The following is an 18,188-nucleotide window of genomic DNA, read 5'->3' on the forward strand; positions in this document are numbered from 1 at the left end:
TGGGATAGATCATAGCATAAATCAATATCAAGTAGTGCATTTTCATTTATGAAGTCTCAAACTCTTTTTAGGGTTTCCTAATATACGCCCCAAGATGGGACCATATACTCAACAATAACGACATTATTCATCCTTAACCGTACCGAATCTCAATAGGTTCATCATTTTTAATATAACCTGATGGTAGTGGTGGTGGTGATGAGGTAACAGATAAAGATAAAGACATGTGAGTCGCGGCAGGGTTGGACTGGCTACACCAGGACGCCTACAAGTGGTGGAAATGCAAACAGATGCACATACGGCGGACAGGTTAACGTGCAAAGTGTACAGAGAGAGTACTACTGCGGTGCTACAATTTCGTGTTTTATCGCCGATACCATGTTCCTTTATAATCACATAAGGAGCAAAAGAATTGCATAACAACTAAGACGTGCGGCGAGGTACACTATATAGAAAGCGCCATAGTTTAGCTAAATGGCAATTTAATCGAACAATCTACCATCGACCTATGTTCCATGACAAAATGTTCCCAGCTCCCTGTGCACAACAACTCGATAATCTAGGTTGAAAAGAAATGGTTAAGAGAAAGAAACACCATCAAGGAGGCGAGCTCTCGAACGCAGTAGCCGCTCTTTATTTTGTTTTTCCACCCGTCTGTCATCATCAAACGAAGATAAGACATGCGGTCACGTGCTTCGCAACATTCCGATATCTTTCGCTTGCAGGGATCCTCGGCTAGACAGACTTGAGGGCAGCAAATGTCCCATGGTTTCGTTACAAAGAACTGCGGATGCAAGTAGACAGGAAGTACGCAAACCAACGTAGTGCTGGTCCAAGTATATTCCCTATAAAAATAGTCAAGTATATACACGGTCAAGTTACACTTAAATCACACTTAGGATTTATTTGAACAAGAACTTTCGTGCAAGAGACTGCAGGTTCTGCAGGTAGTTGCTCATAGTTTTTCATGTTCCATGTGTGATTCTATACAAGTCACACTATAAAGAGTGAAGTGCACACAGGGGACATGTTGGACTAGTTCAACGAGAGCCCGCTTGGTTCGCAGCGAGAGCATGGCTCAGGAGCTTGGCTTCAAAACGGGGGGGGGGGGGGGCATCGCGCATTTCATTTATTGAATATGGCGGTAAACATGCCAGTCCTTCTAACTTCGTATCGAGGACACTTACTGCGCGAGCGCATACATACACGGCAGTGTCACCGTTGTCATCACAAATGTCAAATGCTAGCATCTGAGTGAGGAAGAATCACTTACCTTACTTCCAAGCTGCTATATTTTTTTACTAATATGTAGCATGGGGGATCCCTGTCTGTCTTCTCTACAGTGTGATTGATGGCCAAGAAGCAGTTTCACAATGGAGACAACGCACGTGCAACGCAATTTGTTCACGTTTTAATTATTTATTCATTTATTACACATCCGTGAAAGGCCCAATGCGCATATTGCCCGTTGGGCAGCCAGTGGGTAATAAAACAACAAAAAATACATAGATACAGAAAGTTATATACGTTCGGAAACTATTACAAAGCAGTACATGAACAAAAAATGATAAACTAATTCAAAGCAAGGAAGTGATCGTTTGCAACAATATCCAATCAGACACGGAGTTCAGATGAAGCTCAGTGAGAACATCTTAACCGTCAACAACAACATGGATCGCAACGACGTTGAGGACAGATCTCCATTCCCGGTGCCAGATCAGTCATGGTGTTCACTTCATGACGCAGCACCTTACTCACGTCCAGACGTTCGCCGTGCACCAACATGTACGTGCAATTGTTATGGTTGTCATCACACGTATCAGCATCACGTAGCCAAATGATTTCAATTGATTCCCCTTGACTTCGTTTTGACAAAATATTAGAGATGTTATCGTATTCGACAACTTTAGAGGCTGATAAATGGGATAGTAGTGTTCTAAGCTGATTCATTTTTCCTTTTAAGCGCGTCATCCAAGCATACTTATGAGGCATCACTCCAAACATATCTCTCCTTACAAACTCCACGGCCATTTCCGTATCCGGTGCCCTAAGAAGAATGTCCAGTACGTGTTTGTCCGCGTACAGTGCTGCTATGTGCAGTGGCGATCTCGAAAAGTTATCGAGGCCATAGCTACCGAGCTCTGCGCAATTTTCAACGCTTTTCCAGTCATTGCTCATGATGTGACGGTGGAGTGCCTGAGATCTTGCGCCCATTGCATCCAAGAACATGTTGACCCCATTATAGAAATCACGTCCGTTCCAGGTACCGACTAACCGTCTGATCTGATCGCCCGTTATTTTGGAGGACGTTATCTTCCGATAAAGGAAGCGCGCGGCGAAAAACTCTGCAAAAGTTTTGTGCGGAAAGACAGGAACTCCATTGAGGAGTCCATCCACGAAACCGTGTTTAAGGTGACCGGCACGTACACGTTTCATTAGCTCTTCACCGGGTTCGAGTTTTTTGAGCTCATCTTCGCTTAGCAACAAGCTTAGCCATTTGTCGTTGAAAACAACCCTGAGGCCTAGAAGACCGTGTCTCTTGTAGAAAGAAGACCTTGCATCTTTCTCTTCATCTTGCACAGCAGCAGCCATTTTGTTGTCATGTCTTCCTCCTAGCTTTTCGTCCTGATAAATTTTAAGGATCGATTCAGCGAACGTCTCATAGATATCTAAGGTGGTTGTCTGGGCTCTCAGTAAATATATCTGCTCTTCTGGGTTTGCGAGTTTCAACTGGTCAAGTTGTGGTTCAATTATTTTGGCGATGATTTGCAAGTGCAGCGGGTTTTCGGCTACGCTACGTTGCCCCTGTGGGTAGGACCTGCTTAGACAGTTCTTCGCTAATGAATTCAGATTCTGTTCGTCGATTTGACGATCGTTTCGTACCCAAAACTCTTTTAGAAATTGCAGTTGCTCTTCTTCATTGAATCCAACCATTTCGACAGCAATTGTGCTAAACTTGTCTTGCAATGCGAGCTTACAGCAATTCCGACTGAACAATATAATTTTGAGAATCTTTGACTTACTAAGGGCAAGCGCTAGTTGTATGAGATGTTCGCGATTCTCGGCGTTAACTTCGTCAAATGCGTCAAACATAACAACGACCTTGAATGGCATTGCACTGGAGATGCTGCTCTTGAGAAGGTTGAACTCGAAGGTGCCCTCCCTTATGTCACACAAGGCAGCCAACAAACTTTCTTTCCTCGTACTCAGTTCAGTGTTTGTGAACCTCATATGCATAGTTCTAATTTTAGTCGACAGGTCCACACGGAGCACCCATGTCATTTCATCAAGCGCTTTGATGTCGTGGGCCATCCGTAACGACATAACACTTTTTCCCATTCCTGGATCGCCGCATATGGCCACGACATTACCAGGAACGTCACGAAGGAACGCTTCAGTGCCGCGAATTTCGCCTGCGGCGGAAGTCACATTCATTAGGTGCTCCAGAGAACCGTTCGACCTGACCCAGTGGAACTCTGATCTTTGCGAATCATACCGCAGCAGATGAATTGTTTTGTTTTCGTAGTGAGTACGTCGCGTGAGTGCATCGTAATCGTTCGCGTTACTCAGAAGAACACATCTCTCGAACTGTTTGACTGCATTTTGATGGCACGCGTGGCAGCCGGGGGGAAGGAAGTTATTAAGGTATTTGCGGCAGATACCCACGATGGCAAATGCCTCGTCCGCTACTTCACGTAACGCCGCATGTAGGTCCACTTCTGTGGCTCTTTCGCATGTGCGTTCGACGTAGCATCTGGCTATGTTTTCGTCCAGTTTCTGGATCTTGGGTCCCACGTGAATTTCTTTGTCTTGACGTAACTCTAGAAATGTGGACTCGTCCAGCGCGTTCAAAATTGTGTCCCCGGAAAGTGCCCGTGCGCTCATTTGCGATCCTTCACCCGCTGTTTCCGGTAATTGGACTTCCAGTTTTACTTCATCTTGCAAGAAAATTGAGGAGGATCTCAATGCCTCTGCTTTGCATTCGTCTGTCACATCGTCAAGCCCACAATTGGGGACAGGAGTAAATTTCACGTTGTTACCAAAACATTCTCTAATGTCTTTCGCAAACTGGTCTTGCTCCGCGTTTTCAGTTAACACGATCACTCTTGTACCCCTAGCTTTAGTTAATTTTTTCAACACGTCCTGCATCTGAGTTCGGAGACTTTTTTTCGTGTCATATCCATTGCCAGATGAAAGGACAACATAGTGACACTTGTATGTCCGCAAAACATTCTCCAGTTCACTGTCCCACCTATTCGTGTCGAGAAACACGTACGATTTTCCCGTCAAACTAACAGCATCGTTAATCTTTGCTTCGAGGAAGGATAACTTAGGAGCTGTGAGAACGACAAGTGGCTCATCTCGCAACTCGTACTTGGTCTTAAACTCGATTCCGAGCTTTCTTGCTCCCTCAGCTTTACCCAATCGTACGTTCTGTTCCCTTATTTGTACTTCATCATTTCCCGAACGATTCTTCTCGATGAACTCTTTCATGTCGGGAATGACGAACTCTTCGACGAATTGCAACAGTTGAGGAACTTGTTTTTTCAGAAGCTCTTCTCCTGACATTGTTCCTGCCACGTTTTTCATTGTACTGGGGCCACATCTTTCGGATTGCATTGCAAGCACATGTGGAATCCGCACAACCAATTCTTGTTCTTCAACACTGCTGTCGTCAAACGCTCTCTTTATTACATCGTGCACATCGTGTTTCCGTAGCCTGATCTCATTCACGATGGCCTTGTAGCGTTCACGTCGCTCTACGTCGCCTCGCTTGTAGGGCTTCGAATCATTTTCGTATACCATCTCAAGAGCAAAATGACCAAATTCATGCGCAATGGTTCCTAGAAGTTCAGATTGGTTCCTCTTTGCTCCAACGTAGATCCTTCCTTCTCTCGGAAAAGTCACGCCCCAGGCATTACTGCATTTGTCACCCATCACGCTGCCTAAATTATCACTTTGAAAATCCAAAATGACCTCCAACCACGACCTTGTCGCTGCAACCCGCAGAACAGTGTCCACTATCGCAATCTTCTGCAGTTTCTCGTAGGATGCTTCAATTCCCTTTCTTTCACGGTGACCGCATTGTGTTTTGCTTGATGTATTACCAACTAGGTGCGGAATATGCCCGCACTTTGGCACAAAACATCCGAGTTGGTAACGATATTCGACATCTTGGAGGTGTTGCAGTTCCTCGATATCTTTGGTCTTTGGAGATCTTTGAGGTCCCAGACTTGCTCCAATTGCTCTACTCCTTTCTCCTTGTTAGTTCTGCAGTTGTGATGCACTAGAAGGGCACGTATTTTGGGTTGCCCCACCTCGGCCGCTTTACATATAGCTGATTTTTCAGTCTCTGGGTCCAGCCACAGCTTCAGAGCTTTGTAAACGTTGAGATATCTTTGCACCTTAGCAATGTCTCCGTCGGCGATTGCGTCGTGCATCTCTTTCCGAACTGCTTCCGTCTCTGGGGACTTCTCCATGTTGGTGCTAGACTGAGGAGATTCTCTTCCTTGGGCCGCTCCTCTCTCGTTGTCTGACGGTTCCTGCAAACACATAGAAAAGGTCACATCAACAGAATAACGATTGGCTCAATATATCATCAACTTTCGTCCGCCTCTCAATTTCCATTCAACAGTTCAGGAAGCAGCAATAAATAATCCGTCCGTCGGGAAGCGCTTACTCGAAACTGGAAATGTTTACCCAAGGTCTCCGTTTCGACTTCACAGAGAGGACATGGCAAACGGTTTATCTTTATTCTTTCTTTTTCTTTTGACAGAGCGTTCGTTAGGCGTATCAGCCCGTAACTCGGCGGACTGCGGCCAAAACTTTGCTGAGAAAGCCATCAAGTAGGAATCCGGGTGGCACGTAAGATTCTGTAAGCCTGTGTTTCAGGGAAAAAAAAAGAAAAGAAAAGGAATGCTCTCCGGCATCCAAGCTTATATATGTATATTGGGTAAGCCGGCTACAATGCTACAAAAGGGTGCACTGGAAACATGCGTTTATACGGGGGGGGGGGGGTGTTTTTCTATTGATTACAGAGTTTTTTTTTATATAAAAATGCTATTAGTGCAACGTGAAGCTGGTTTTCGCAGGTGGGTTGTACAGCCACGCAGACATCCTATAGGACTTCGTATCCAACTTCCAGAAAACAACAACTTTATTAGAGGACGATGACCGGGGTGTTTCATCGGCCGGAGCGGTACTTTACCCCATTGTTGGTGGTGATACGGGGAATGAAACAATGAGCTCCTTTACAATTAGGGGTCGAAGTCCTATGGTATCCAGAAAGGTGAAGAGAGCTTTGAGGGCAGAGCGTTGGTGTGTTGGGTGTGGTCAGGGACCAACCAATTTTGTGCGAGAGGGTGGCACGGAGAAGGCCAGCTCCTTGACAATAAGGATGGAAGCCCCGTGGTGCCCAGAAAGGTTAAAATCCATTAATTCACGAATTAATTGTATGTTTTCTCCGAAATGCAGGAAATGTTGGGAAATGATAGCTGACTTCGTGCTAGGCATTATTCAAGTACACCGTCCATATTAAACACGCGGTGGAATTTTAATAATGACTAGCTTTAATTCTGCTAAAAGACGCATTATGTAACAAATCTCGACCCCACTGAGCTCCACGACGCACAGTTGCAACAACTGCATGCATACACTTGATGGGGGGGGGATCGAATTACCAGTTTTGAGGCCCCACTCTCGCCACTTCGGCATTTTATCGGTGGGACCCACTTGCGCGGAAGTTGAGATTCCTCAGCGGCGTCCCGAGAAGGCTTCTGCTACTCCACTGCTGACTAGCAACTTCCTCCTTTCTTTTCTCTCGTCCCCCTTGGTATGAAATTTTCCGCATTACAGCTTAAACCAACTACAGGTGTTTATCTAGATCTTGGAGAATCTATTCGCCCCTCGCGTTCTGTTCGCAGCTGAGATTGGCAAGCGTAGCAAACCCCAAAAGGCTCACTATGTGATACCAAGGACTAAGTGTTATTTAATATTGCTAAAGTAAGCATGAAAAGGAAAAAAAGAAAAAAAAAATGGGAGAAGTCTAGCACTCAACAACAACAACAAAAGCCGTGTCGTGTCTCACCATCATCCTTTCTTCTTCTTCTTCGTAGTTGTCAGCCTTTCATCCTTTAGCTGTCTCCATTCCGAGCACCATTCCTTCTCTTTATTTCTCGCTATCTGTAACAGCGACAACAAGTTTATTTGAATAACATATTTGTACATATTTAGTGCTCAGTCGGATACCTAGCAGAGTGACACACGACGAGAACCATATTCTTCAGCTGGTTCTCCTTCGCGTTATTCCCACTTCTCGACACATATCGCACTGAAAGTAGCAGATGGATCTGCGAATCGGTGAGTTTTTCTTTCTTTTTTCGAGTGATTATTTGAAAACAGCAGAGGCCAGAGTCAGCAGCCTTTCCTAACTTTGTATTCTTAACTGAAAGTAGCTATTACGGTACCACCAAGGGGCATTTCATTATACTGGCATCCGATCAGTGAATGAATTTGAAGAGCCCATTCGCTTTACCCACCTGCGCCAATTGTGTACTTCGACGAAAGAAAGTCAGCAAAAGAAGAAGAAAAGGTAACAACGCTGACTATAGCAAAGAGAAAAGAAACACGAATGGAAAGTTACTGTCCCATGTGTTTTTCTCTGCTCGTGTTTCTCTGGAATTACAGAAGGAGTCTTGACTCAATTTTCAAAAACGACTCTTGTTCCCAGTCAACCCATGAGAGCCAAGCTGGTTCGTGCCATGCAGTGCCGCATTTACAGTGGTCGGGGCCCGATATAACTCGAGTGTCTATGGGAGCGTCGCAATATTATTCCGGCACGCACTCATGTGCATGCCCAAGAATTAGGGACAAAACGTAAAGCAGGCTTCACCTAAAACGGCTCCCATAGAGCCTGTGTATTTTGGAACGAAAAGCGCATGCTACATATTCTGCTGGCAGCGCTTTGTATTCGTTCTCTAATGGCATGTTGCCTCTGCCAAGACAAAACTTTTGAGCATTTTTTTTGGCATGAATAGTGGCATCTTCAAGGTTCCATTCGGGTACCAAATTTTGAACATGTAAAGGAGCCTTCAATCGCCGCACGATCGCGTAGAGGCGAAGCCTACGTTCAAGGCCACGCGCAACCACAGGTTTGGGAAAAGGCTCGCCGCAGAAGAGACAACAACAGATAAAGAAGACAAATAAGAAATAACAATACGAGGAGCAAAGATTTGTGTGTTACCTCACGTGGTAAGGGTATAGGATATAAAAAGCTAAAAACTTGACAACTGTTAGGAGAACTAACATCGTTGAGGTTGTTATAAAGAGCAAACGTGTGTACATTATGGCTGTTACGAAGTCTGTTGGTATCTGCTAAACTGTGAGCAATCAAACAAAACATAAAGGTGTGGTCGGAGTGAAAGGCACAGCAAAAACAATAAATGATGACAATGAGATGGGGAGTTTCACAACGGAGGTGCGTACCCTACCCCATTACACGTGGAAGATTATGTGCAGATGATGAAGGAAGGATGAAAACACAAAGAACTAAAATGAACGGCAGAAAATGGACCAACGACAGCTTAAGACGACATGTACATCGTCCTGTCGACTTGTAAAATCCGCAGAAAAAAATAAAAATAATAAAATTTTGTTCACCAATGGCGGCGCGCCGATCAGCCGAACCGGCGGTGCGGAGCACACATCTACGTGTTCCTGTCACAGTTGCCGCTCTCGTTCAACGAAAAGCAGCTCCGTCACATGAATAAGTTTGATTCGTAAGCACTTGATTGGTTGTTTCGGTTCCCCGCTTGTGCTTTATGTGTGTTATGTGTGTGTATGTATGCTATGTGTACCGCAATTGCTGCGGTGAATCACCTCATCCCATCGTCATTCATCTAGCTGTTGTTGTTGTTATGTGTCAACTTGACTCGTTCCTTTGCGAGCTGGCGCTGTGCCGCACATTCATTTGATTTCCTGTATTGTGTAACCCCTTGTATTCTTTACAACTTGATAAACATCCAGTAAGGTTTAAACTGGATTTCCTACTCGTCAAACTGGTACTACTGGTTTTCTCAGAAATAATACTAGGCAATACTAGAAAACAGTGTCCTCGGGTCACAGGACGTAACTAGGGCTTCACTGGAACGACTGCAACTGACACTGGTGAGACTGGAAAACAGTAGACACTGGTTGCTGGACGCTCTGGGATCCTACTGGACATCATACTGAACATTACATCACGTACATCACATTTTTGCAGAGGAACGGACTAGAATTCGACCGTATACTTTGACCGAGCGTGTCATCATAGGAGTACACAGTCCCTGTCAACACTATAGCCCGCTTATCACTACGTTTTATAGATGATTTGCATTCTAACAAGCACCTTAAAGCATTTACCTTGTGCAAAATGAGCATAAATGGAGTGCCCGTGATGTACATAACATGCTGCAGCTCTTTTCGTCAGGGGTGTGCAACGTGTAAACCTATAGAAGCTAACATAAAAAATAATTAAAATATAAATAAATAAAAATAGTATTTTCGGCGCCTGCATTATGTAGCGGATGTAGAATAAGGCTATGCAATGCTCGCTCATTTGGAACTGCATCTCTGTTTTATGCTTCAACCCAACAGAAAATAATGAACCGCTGCCAACAAGGAGCATGCCATGTCCGACGCAGACGAATTTTACGTAGCGAATGAGAGCACCTTATCGTTTGAAGTCACACTCAATAGGGAGTGGCTTGTGGCTTGAGCGCGCGAGCCTCCCGCCACTGGAACGATTTTATAAATCAAATTGCGCTACAACAAAACATTGTTGAGCCGAAATATTTTACGAGAATTATTTATTCACAGTGCTTCACAAATTAAAAGCGGTTTTCAGCCATTCAAATTTTCTTTACATGCTCCTCTAACAGTTTCTACCTTTGCATCGCCTATGGGGGGGGGGGGGGGGGGGGTTGAGATCTGATCTTAACACATGTCGATAATGATAAGTTAAGCCGCCCCTCCCCCGTATTTCTTGGAACAGACCAGTCCTTGGGTTTCCGAATAAACCACTGAGTTCTTTACGATGATGTGTTTATTGCAAACCATCACCCAAGTTTTGCCACACAGTTACAATTCAAAATAGCTCTCACAACGCAGAAAAGTTCATGATTATTTTCGGATCAGATTTCAGTTCAGTTTAAATCTTCAGTTTAAAACTTCAGTTTAAATCATATTTGCAGCAACACAGCACTCCGTCAAGTGTTTGAGAACCTGTGACACCAGGCACAAGTGGACATATTCAAGTGGTAAGAAATTTAGTGAAGTCCGAACTCCAATGACAAGTGTTCAGTCTTTATTTCCAGTGCATTGTTAGTTTAGCATTGTTGCATCAGGACGACCCATATACGGAAAGCGACGCTCCTCACATTAAGATCAATTGGTGCAGCTCAGTAATGGTGGAATGTTTACTTGTTTAGATTGTGTTCTTGTTCAGACTGGATGCTGAAGTGAACCGTTTAATTGAACTTAAGACACCTGAAACACACAGCGAACACACAGGCAAGAAGTTAACTGTACAGATGTTCTTGTCACTTCAAATTGAGGTACTACACCACATGGAGCTTTGTACAGAAACTCACTGTTGTCAGGACCTGGTTAATTTGAAGTTACAAAAGAGGATATCGGTTTGCATGTTCCCTTGTTTTAACTTGTATTTCATTTCATGTAGTTCATTATTCAGAGAGCTAAAGGCGACTTGCATGATCACTGCTCAAGGACAAGCATGTATGTCCACACATTATGGAATACGATTTGCATGTTTGATGATTTATCTAACAAAGAATATCAAATTAGTTGTGAGTCAGGTTGATTTGCATGTGACTCAGTGATGAGACAACGTCTAACAGGTATGTGCGCCAGTTTTTCTATGATATGATGTGCACGATGGGAGCAGCTAACATGTTACCGTCATGTGTACTATATATTCTGGAACAAAGTTAGTGTACCTTTATAAAGATGTGAATAAAGAGAACATTGCGTGAACGGTGTGCTTGTGTGATCTTGCATGAAAACAATGAATCGTGCATGACAACGGAAATCAAAGCTGTTCATCATTCTATGTGACCACCTCTTAGGTGAACGTGACGCATGAACACTTCGTCATTTATTGTTTGCTGAGTGCTATACACATGACCATACACTCTCAAGACTTGTGACAACCGGCTTGTGGACTTGTATACACTGAGAAAAGACAATAATGAAAAGGGTGAGTCAGGATAGAAATTGCTTTTCGCCTCTGTTGTATTGGTAGTGGGAGAAGTGGGAAAGTTATACCCCCCAAATGGGCATCCTCCCTGAAATGTGCGCGTCCATCTCTAGGAATGTTCTGGCAGGGCAGTTGTCCCCCTTCCCTCCGCCCTTGTAGATACTGGCACAGGGGCGAGTAGTGAGCCACAATTGGGGACAGTTACTGTAGTTATAAATACACTGTGGAAACATGGGCCTTTCATGGTTCTTTGTTGTTTTGTGTCTCTTTTTCAATTAATTTCTATTAAATTCAATATAATCTTATTCGGAGTGGAATAATTGTGCCGACTATCATTACAACCAAATTATAATGGGAGTATTGCACCAATCTGCTGCTCCAGGGGCCATCACACCCACAGGACACTCCTGTCAAAGCCTTCCTGAAGAAAGAAGTAAAGCGGTTGGGCAACCTCCGTACAGCAAGCAAGAAACAAGTCAAGGCACTTCAGGAACAACAGCGTCGAAAGAAGCAGAAAATTGCCAATCCTGAAAATGTTATTGAGGATCTGACATAAAAAAATATCCTACTCCAAGAAAATGCAGATGTGCTCTCCACTGTTGCCGGATCGAACAAAGGGACTTTCAATTGCTCATGAAGATGGGGCACATGTCGTGCCCTTGACGTGTGACGGAGCTGGTGCAAACATAGCCATGCTAAGAAGCCTTGGTTGCAATCTGAATTATGCAACTGGACTGAAGACTAGCTTCACTCATCCAGACTCAGGAGAAGAAGAAGTCGCCTTTTTGGATGCATGCCACGTGTTAAAGCTTGTTAGGAATGCACTCTGTGATAAACACTGTGTTTTCACAAATGATGGAGGCATGGTCCGCTGGAGCCATATCAAGGACCTTCATGCACTAGAGCAAAAAGAGGGCATCCATGCTGGAAACAAGCTGAGGGAAGTGCACATTAATTGGAAGAAGCAGTCAATGAAAGTCCGCTTGGCTGCACAACTTATCGGTACACCAGTAGCGGACGCACTCCAGGAATGCCGCGAACTTTCTGTACCTGGATTCCAAGACACAGAGGTGACAGAAAAATTTCTGCGCACTGTGAACAATAGCTTTGACATCCTGAATTCAAGAGATATAAGACAACGATCTTGGAAAAAGCCACTTTGCTCAGAAAATATTAATCAGGCTAGGAAATTCATGGAAGAGGCATCCACATACATTTCAACACTGCGAACCAATAGAGACGGACCGCTAGTGCTGAACCCAAACCGCAAAAAAAGGATTTTTCGGTTTCCTCGTGTGCTTCAACAGCCTCGATTTCCTGTACAAGAACCTGGTGAGGAACACTTCCAAATTGCAGTATCTCCCAACATACTAACTCAGTCGATCACCAGGAACTGTGTTTTTGCTGCAATTCGTGCATATGGAAAGTGCAACAATAACCCAACAGCAACACAGTTCGAATCGGCATTTAAAAAACTGGTTGTTCCGAACGAGATTGGACAGCAACGTACGGGCAATTGTCTTCCTCTGGATAACATCAGCATCCTTCATGTCACCAGTTCTGCTATGCCTCGATCCGAAGACATCATCAATTGGTCAACACCACGAAATCTGCTCTCTGACTCTCCAGACAATGACGACAGCGCAGTTTACCACGATCATGCTTACCTCCCAGATCCCACTGTTCTCTCACCATTTGCTGACAGGATCGTCACTTACATTGCGGGATATGTCGTTCGTTATTTGCAAAATGCTTGAAGTGTGAAACATGTGTTGAAGCTCTGAGTGTTCCCGCGGCTTCCATTCCACAACACACTCTCATTCGCTGAAAGAGCATGGGTTGGTTGGTGTACCCATCAGATGACGTCATTCAGGTATGTACTCGCAGTGAACAGGTGTTCCGATCTTTTGTGGAACATTCAGGACTATCATCGGATAGGATTCTACAAAAAATGTTAATACAGGTTCTTCAGGCTGTCATTCTCAGCAATATATTTCAATCACTGCAGAGTAATCATACGTTTGAGCACGCACCACTTGAATGTCATTTTTACCACTTGATGAAAGGCATTTCACATAAATACTTGGACATACGCCTGCATAATGAATCCAGAAAAGCAAGAGCAGATCTCCACAGAGAAAGACTCCGGCAAATGTACACCAAATTGACGCTGTTTAAGGGGCAATAGTTACCATACTTTAATGGCATACACTAGAGTCGACACCAGGTTTAAGAAGCTGCTGCTCCCATATTGGAAGGATTCATCAGTCCCCTCATTTCATAGCTGAATAGGAAGCACAATAGTAGGTTGGCCATGGAAATGGAAGTACATGGATACCCATATCAAAGTTTTGCGACTTCGAATAATAGGGAAAATGCTGTGCGTAGTGTGGTCACATTCCTTACAGTCTGTAGCACATGTGTGACTTCCAGGGCTGGGCAGTAATACTGATATTTTGTATTATAATACAAATACATAATACGTGACGGCAATGGGTATTATAATACAAATACACTTGGCACCAAGGTATTATAATACATGATAATAATACATCTATGTATTACTTGAGTAATACTAGTAATACAATTTACTGGATTGATTGTGAGCCCGTTTTCGTAGTACAGGGTTCTCCTTCATGCTTTCTTCATACTCAAGGTGTGTAGAAGGATTGAACCTCTGAAATGTAAAAAAAAAAGAAGAAAGAAAAACGGATGTCGTGCAAGAACGTTCTACGGATCCCGTTCACATGCGTGGTCCGTTTAAGTTGCAGAAGAATGACGCGTCATCATTATTAGGGTGATGTTGGTTATGTCCTCACTTTTTCACACAACATAAATAAAAACAATAGAGATTCACTTTGAGATACCTTCAAATTCGAGGTTGACTGCTTCGATGCGCTGAAAACTTTCGAACAGAATACACATTTTGCCTTCAGTGTGGCACAGTCTTCATGTGGCTCGGCCTGAACCACAAAAAACGGCCGTCCAAAATTGTGCAGTTCTAATCAGGCACGCTGTTAATGGGTCACGGCTGCAAGCACCCTTCTACGAAGACATTGCACGTGTGGTGACTAAACATGAGGGGGTGCAGTCGCTGACCCGAAGAAACGCCTGGAAACGAGTGTGCTCAACTCTGAACTAATTGATCCAGTCCCATGTAATCTTAGATAGGGGTCTTATTGTGTTATTGTCCGCGTGACCGCATACCAGGCGCTTTTGTTTGTCACCAATGGGAGATGGGCTTCTTGGAAGGAAGATTACAGATCATCCGCACATGTGGCGCTCTTGTTAGGACCAAAAGCTCCACAAAAAGTATTACGACTTCACAAGTGATATAATACACGTAATACCCCAATTTCATGTATTATAATACAGATACAAATGCATTTTTAGAATCAGCATTATAATACATAATACAGATACTCAAAGTATTAGAGTAATAGTATTATAATACAAAGTATTACTATTACTGCCCAGCCCTGGTGACTTTTACATTAGCTGGAAACGGTCGAGGTTCAACGTGGAATCAAAGCATAAAGCGTTTCTTAACATCCATGTCGTTAATTGCAGTGTTCAGGGCAAAATATCTATGTACTGCCACATTTTATGAAACACTTGCACTCCTGCATCACAAGACATGAAAAGCTTAACAAGACGTTCAGTAGTCGTGTGTATATACTTTTCTGAATTGCTGAACTAGTACAAAAATTGGGGACTTACTGGAGCTGAAAATATCCCTCTGGTAACCCCTCTGTTGTCTTGTCCTTTTCATGTCAGAGTTGCAAATCGTCTTCAGCCATTATCGAGTTTTCTGCATTGTGTATATATGCATATTACTTAGTTTAGCTGTGTTTCCTTCCTCCATGTTCCACGCCTCGTCTGCCACCAGTTGTGGTGGCGCTGCAATCGGGCGGATCATTCCCGTTGATATGTATTCCGTTGCGTACCTCTTTAGGCTTCCCATACCAGTTTTTAAAGTAGTCAATAAATTTACCCTAAATGCCCTAATGCACTAATATTCGCATATAACACGGTCATACTATTTCACAGATTGCCATCGTCGTAATTCGCTTTGCCACGTTCCCCCATTTTGCTTGAGCAGAGGACATTTAAAGCCACTGTCCTTCGTTCGGAATGACATTCGCTTTGCCGTGTAACAGTGTACACAATTTCATGAGCTATGTGATTTCTCTGGAAACTCTATGTGTAGGAGAGTTAATACGCTTAAGGTAATATTGCCTGTCGCATACCTTCCTCGATGTTCCTGTGTTTCACTCCCAATCCCAGATACAGAGTTCCAAACACCACGATAAATTGTGTAATCTATGAAGAAGCATGGTAGCTGGGAAAATATTGGGGGGGGGGGGGTAACGGGGGTCGATGATAGCTTCATATGAGGAGGAAGTGTTTCCCTCTCGCAAACGCACTACCGGAGGAGGTACGATTTGGGGGGCGTTCAACCCCCCAAAGCCCCTCCTGGCTACACTCGTGTTACAATGATAGCCATCGCAAGATAACAAACGTTAACTATGGGCGATACCAGAGTCAAGGTTTCACCGACATTTCATGCACGGCAACGAACAATACACGAGCTCCATCACTTACCCTGAGTGCCTTCAGGTGCAGCCACACCCGCTATAGAAGCCGACTATGTCTTCGTTATCTCATGTTTTCGTCATCTGCGCGCTCCACCGGCAGATAACGCACAAGTGTCTGATGACGCTATGTCTGTGTTATTCGAGCTCCAATTACCATAAAAGGTATACGTGTCTACCGACGTGCTCTGTCACACAATTGCTCGACCATTTCTTACAATCTCGCAATTGCTGTGTAAATGTTTTTAAAAAAAGAAAGGGAGAAAACAACAACAGAAAATGAAGGTGAAAACCTGACCTCTGTGTATATTGGGTAAGTTGGGCCACTTGAAGACGGGGGCAAATTGAGGACAGTTTGGGTTTTTCGCGTGGCATTTTCTTAACCATAGCCTCCTATATTTGAGAATGCCTGCTCATTCGCCTCGAAGCGCCCGTTCAACCTCCTCCCCTATCCTCCTCTGCACCGCGCCGCTTGGGGCGCTCGCATCCTAGGGTTCTCCTCAATGCAAATGCTATGGAGCGCTCGCGCAATTAGTAGTAATATGCGTTGACGACTGCCACTACTGGGATGGATGATTGGGAAATCTATTAATATTAAATCAGGTATTTTTTAAGAAATTCGACTGCTCGGGATATTGATTCTGAGCTGCGCAAAAGCCTAATTGAAAAGTGGAGAACCCAACGCTGCCGGCGCTCTTTGTGTCATATGTGTATTTTTCATCACATTATGTAAAATTGCAGTTGCGTCTTGCTTTGAACTGTATGCGCAAATACGGTGCCTACAGGTTTGACAGCTGCTGTTGCATGCGTACATGTGTACACATTATTGTAACGAACTACTCCAGGAATTACGAAGTGGTGTTAACTCCGCCCTTTGATTTCTTTATTTCTTTCTTTCAAGAAATATAATAAAGCTGATCGTTACAAAGAAGCAGGCTGCTTGCTGTCGTGCCCTCTTGTACCAGCATCTTCCGCTACGTCAAGGTGCAGTTATTGTGCACCGGACAAAAAAAAAAGAAAAAGGAGAAGCGGGTGATCAAAATACCGCGGTTGCTCATGCCCCGGGATTATTTGGCTAAATTATTTTAAATCTCCTAAAGTAAGTACTTCTTTTCACAAGACTTAACTTCATGAAAACGGCTTCAACATGCAAATGCGCTTCTCTGCCAGAGGATGTGCGATACGAACGATAGCGCACCTGTTCGTGGCCAAGCTTTCGCGGCTACGCCTTCCCGGCCACGAGGCACACATAAAGCACACATACGTGAGCATGCATTGGCAGCATTGCAAACGGCTTTATTTTATTCTTGTACTTTTTGCTTTCCACCACCATGAGATTATTTATTCATTTTTATTTAAAATGCCTCCGGCATAGAAAGCATTACGAGGAAGGTAATAGTAATACATTGGAAAACAAATACATTGCTTGAAAATCTACATTCAAGTGATGCTAGCAAAGAGGAGGAACCTGAAACATCCCCTTAAAGCAGCTGTGGAGCATGCTACCGAAATATTAAATGAGCAGGAAGTATTAAAATGCTCTGTTCCTTGACATAACCGTCAGCTTCTGGAAGCGTTGCTTACCAAGTTTTTCCGCACACTGTTCACAAATTTTGCTCTCGGAGTAACTGACAAGAATGACATGGCAAACTTTTTCGCCTCCGAGCCCCTCTCACCGAAGGCACTAAAACTATGAAGAAATGCGATAACAAGTGGGGCGGAGTATAACCCGAATATATATAACCGAATAAATAATTTGTCTGTATTTTGTTTGCTTGTATTTTTACTGTCATTTTTGCGTCGCACATTCTATGCGTATATAATATACACCGCTGCACTATGATGATCTGTGCATTCGTGAAGCTCGCTCAGATCTCGGGGCATCCATACTAAAATCCGTCGTCATCAGCCCTTTTCACTCCCTAGTCACAATACAACATGTTCACATAATCTCCCCTGCTTCATAACGTCAGCTACAATTCGACGTGAAACATCTTACTGCCGGAATATGGGTATTTTTTGCGGCTCCGACGTTTGCGCCTTTCATCACTAAACACCCTCGAAAATAACCTAGCGCTTATTTTTTTTCTATTATCAACTTCTCAACTAATTATCGTAAGCCCTAGTTCGCGTTGCAGTATTAAAATGTCGAAAATATGCGACATAAAATTAGTTTCGCGATGCAACATCGCTCATAGAAAAGCATGGCAATCGCAGCGCAGTATCCTCAGAGCCGTTTATAGCTATAAATGGCTATAAATGGCTCTGAGTATCCTAGGGAGGCAGCGCCCCTTGCGGTGGGCGCCGGAAACGGATTGGACGGGCGGTGCTCTTTG

At 43.9% G+C, this 18,188-nt stretch overlaps 1 protein-coding gene across 2 annotated transcripts; it reads right to left on the reverse strand.

The window, feature by feature from the left end:
• Window positions 1-4,674: 4,674 nt before the first annotated feature.
• Window positions 4,675-15,905, reverse strand: LOC135365827 (uncharacterized). Of its 2 annotated transcripts, XM_064598529.1 has the most exons (3): window positions 15,863-15,905; window positions 12,976-13,199; window positions 4,675-5,543 (listed from the first exon to the last, which is right to left on the reverse strand). In XM_064598529.1, exons 2-3 carry the CDS (start codon window positions 13,024-13,026, stop codon window positions 5,112-5,114), a joined length of 483 nt encoding a protein of 160 aa, XP_064454599.1. In that variant the 5' UTR covers window positions 13,027-13,199; window positions 15,863-15,905; the 3' UTR covers window positions 4,675-5,111. The 2 variants fall into 2 exon arrangements, with proteins under 2 accessions (XP_064454599.1, XP_064454600.1); XM_064598530.1 differs by lacking the exons at window positions 12,976-13,199; window positions 15,863-15,905 and adding an exon at window positions 7,088-7,177.
• Window positions 15,906-18,188: the final 2,283 nt, after the last annotated feature.

Source organism: Ornithodoros turicata, chromosome 8, assembly GCF_037126465.1.
Source record: "Ornithodoros turicata isolate Travis chromosome 8, ASM3712646v1, whole genome shotgun sequence".
Classification (NCBI taxonomy): Eukaryota; Metazoa; Arthropoda; class Arachnida; order Ixodida; family Argasidae; genus Ornithodoros; species Ornithodoros turicata.